Source organism: Schistocerca piceifrons, chromosome X (genome assembly GCF_021461385.2).
Source record: "Schistocerca piceifrons isolate TAMUIC-IGC-003096 chromosome X, iqSchPice1.1, whole genome shotgun sequence".
Taxonomy (NCBI): Eukaryota; Metazoa; Arthropoda; class Insecta; order Orthoptera; family Acrididae; genus Schistocerca; species Schistocerca piceifrons.
The window spans coordinates 514,645,740-514,647,686 of record NC_060149.1 but is presented as its reverse complement, the minus strand read 5'-3'; the positions used below and the strand labels follow the sequence as shown (position 1 = coordinate 514,647,686).

Genomic DNA, 1,947 nt, shown 5'->3' with positions numbered 1-1,947 from the left:
GACTGGTAGCTTCGGTCAGCTCAAGGCAATACTCGAAGAGTGCCTTAGTGTAGAGCTTCTTAAAGTTAGAATTAATCTGCTGGCCCATAGGCTGGAGTGACGGACTGGTGTTGGGAGGCAGAAACTTGATCTTCATGAACTGAAGTTCTTCAAGGATGTGGTCTTGTAAACCTGGAAAATAGGAAGGAATGTTGTCTGTAACAGGCAAGACATGGAATGGCAGGTTCATCTCAAGCAAATATTTTTTCAACGAAGGACCAAATACTTCATTGAAACAGTCACAACGAAGATCACGGGACATTATAAATCTTTGTACTACGCTTATCGCATATCTGACCGCTACATCTCTTGGATCGTTAGGAAAGTTTTGAATGTACTGAGAAAAAAGACGTATGATAATAGCTATGCCCTCGCCAAATGAAAATACTTTTAAGCACGTTGAACAAGATTTCTGGCGGAAATGGAATACACCAAACTGTATGGATAGTATGGATGGCAAACATGTGCTCATAAAAGAACCAAAAAACAGCAGATGTCTTTTTTTTTCAATTACAAAAATTACTTTTCCATCGTTCTCCTTGCAATAGCGTACGTCAATTACAAATTCATTGTTGTAGATATGGACTCTAATGGCAAAGAACGTGACAGCCGTATTTTTCAAAAATTCGAGATGGGGAAAAAGATTGCCAAGAACAACTTTAATTTCCCTGTATCTAAATGCCTTCCAAACAGTGATATTTTTATGGAGCACTTCATACCAGGTGATGAAGCATTTGCACTGAGTAATTAACTGATGAAGCCATACCCTCGAAGAGTTGCACGACTAGATCGGCATGAAGAAATTTTTAAATATCGTTTGTGTCGTGCTCTTCGAGTAGCAGAATGCGTCTTTGGGTCGTCGTCTCAAATATTTAGAGTGTTTTATACAACAGCTGCAGTTTTACCAGAATCAGTTGATGACCTGATTATAACAGCTTGTTGCCTACATAATATTCCGCGGGATGCTTGTCTTGAAGGTCAACCAACTCCCTTCTATCGATTGAAACACCGACTCAATCAACAAGTCTGTTTGAATTGGCACATAACGGAGGTTTTTCAAACAATGTCGGATTTGAGACGAGAGATAAGTTTAAACAGTACACTGGGCAGAGTATCATGCTAAGATAATGGTACAAATAACCGTAATTGACATTCGCTGAACTTTTCTAGTTAATTTGAATACTAGCTACAACTAAACATATATAAAGATATCTATATATTTCGATATTTACGAAAATTATTGAATTATATATCATGCTTATACATACTTATGTAAATGCGAGTAAACGGCAAATAAAGTGGGTAGATATAAAAATAATGATCACTGTTTTTATAGAACTCCTTCTCTGTATCTTTCCATATACTGTCCTTTAGGGTATTTTTGTATGCATGTAATTTGAAGTCATATAGTTGGGGGTTGACACAGACCAAATCGATCAATTTTCCTTTTGTTCGCTAGTAAAAGCCATTACGCTCGGCGACACGCGACACCACTGGTTTGGGAGCACCAGTCTCGACCGTTTCATGCGCGACAGATACGGATATGATCTACAGCGCGACTCTTATCGCGCCCTGCATACGAGCTCACATACGAAATAATATAAACTAAGAGTGTCATTATCGCAGGCGATACTTGTCTCTGTCGCGTATCTCTGTCGAGCGCCGCTGTCACTGCATTCGGAATGCTACCTTCGGTCTACCCATCTAGCCAGGCGAAGACGGCATTCAAGGTGTCAGACCACCAACCTGCTGGTTCGTTCGTGTTCTTAGTCATGGCTTTTTTTTTTCATCCGATATTTTCTTTGGTCCATCTGACAATATTCAAATGATAGGAATACCTTTCTTCACCTCTCTCAATCAGGCGGTACATTTTGCAATCTGAATCAGATATGTTTCCCATGAGCATTG

The 1,947-nt window shown here is 39.5% G+C and overlaps 1 protein-coding gene across 1 annotated transcript; it reads left to right on the top strand.

Moving 5' to 3' along the window:
- Positions 1–404: 404 nt before the first annotated feature.
- On the top strand, positions 405–790 carry LOC124722480. The gene is made up of 2 exons (XM_047247637.1): positions 405–534; positions 588–790. Exons 1-2 carry the CDS (start codon positions 405–407, stop codon positions 788–790), a joined length of 333 nt encoding a protein of 110 aa, XP_047103593.1.
- Positions 791–1,947: the final 1,157 nt, after the last annotated feature.

Bases quoted from the DNA above. Each gene is read 5' to 3' on its own strand.
- LOC124722480 (XM_047247637.1), top strand. From the start codon at position 405: ATGCCCTCGCCAAATGAAAATACTTTTAAGCACGTTGAACAAGATTTC. The intron at 535-587 runs GTCTTTTTTTTT...TCCTTGCAATAG, and splicing joins AGAACCAAAAAACAGCAGAT to CGTACGTCAATTACAAATTC.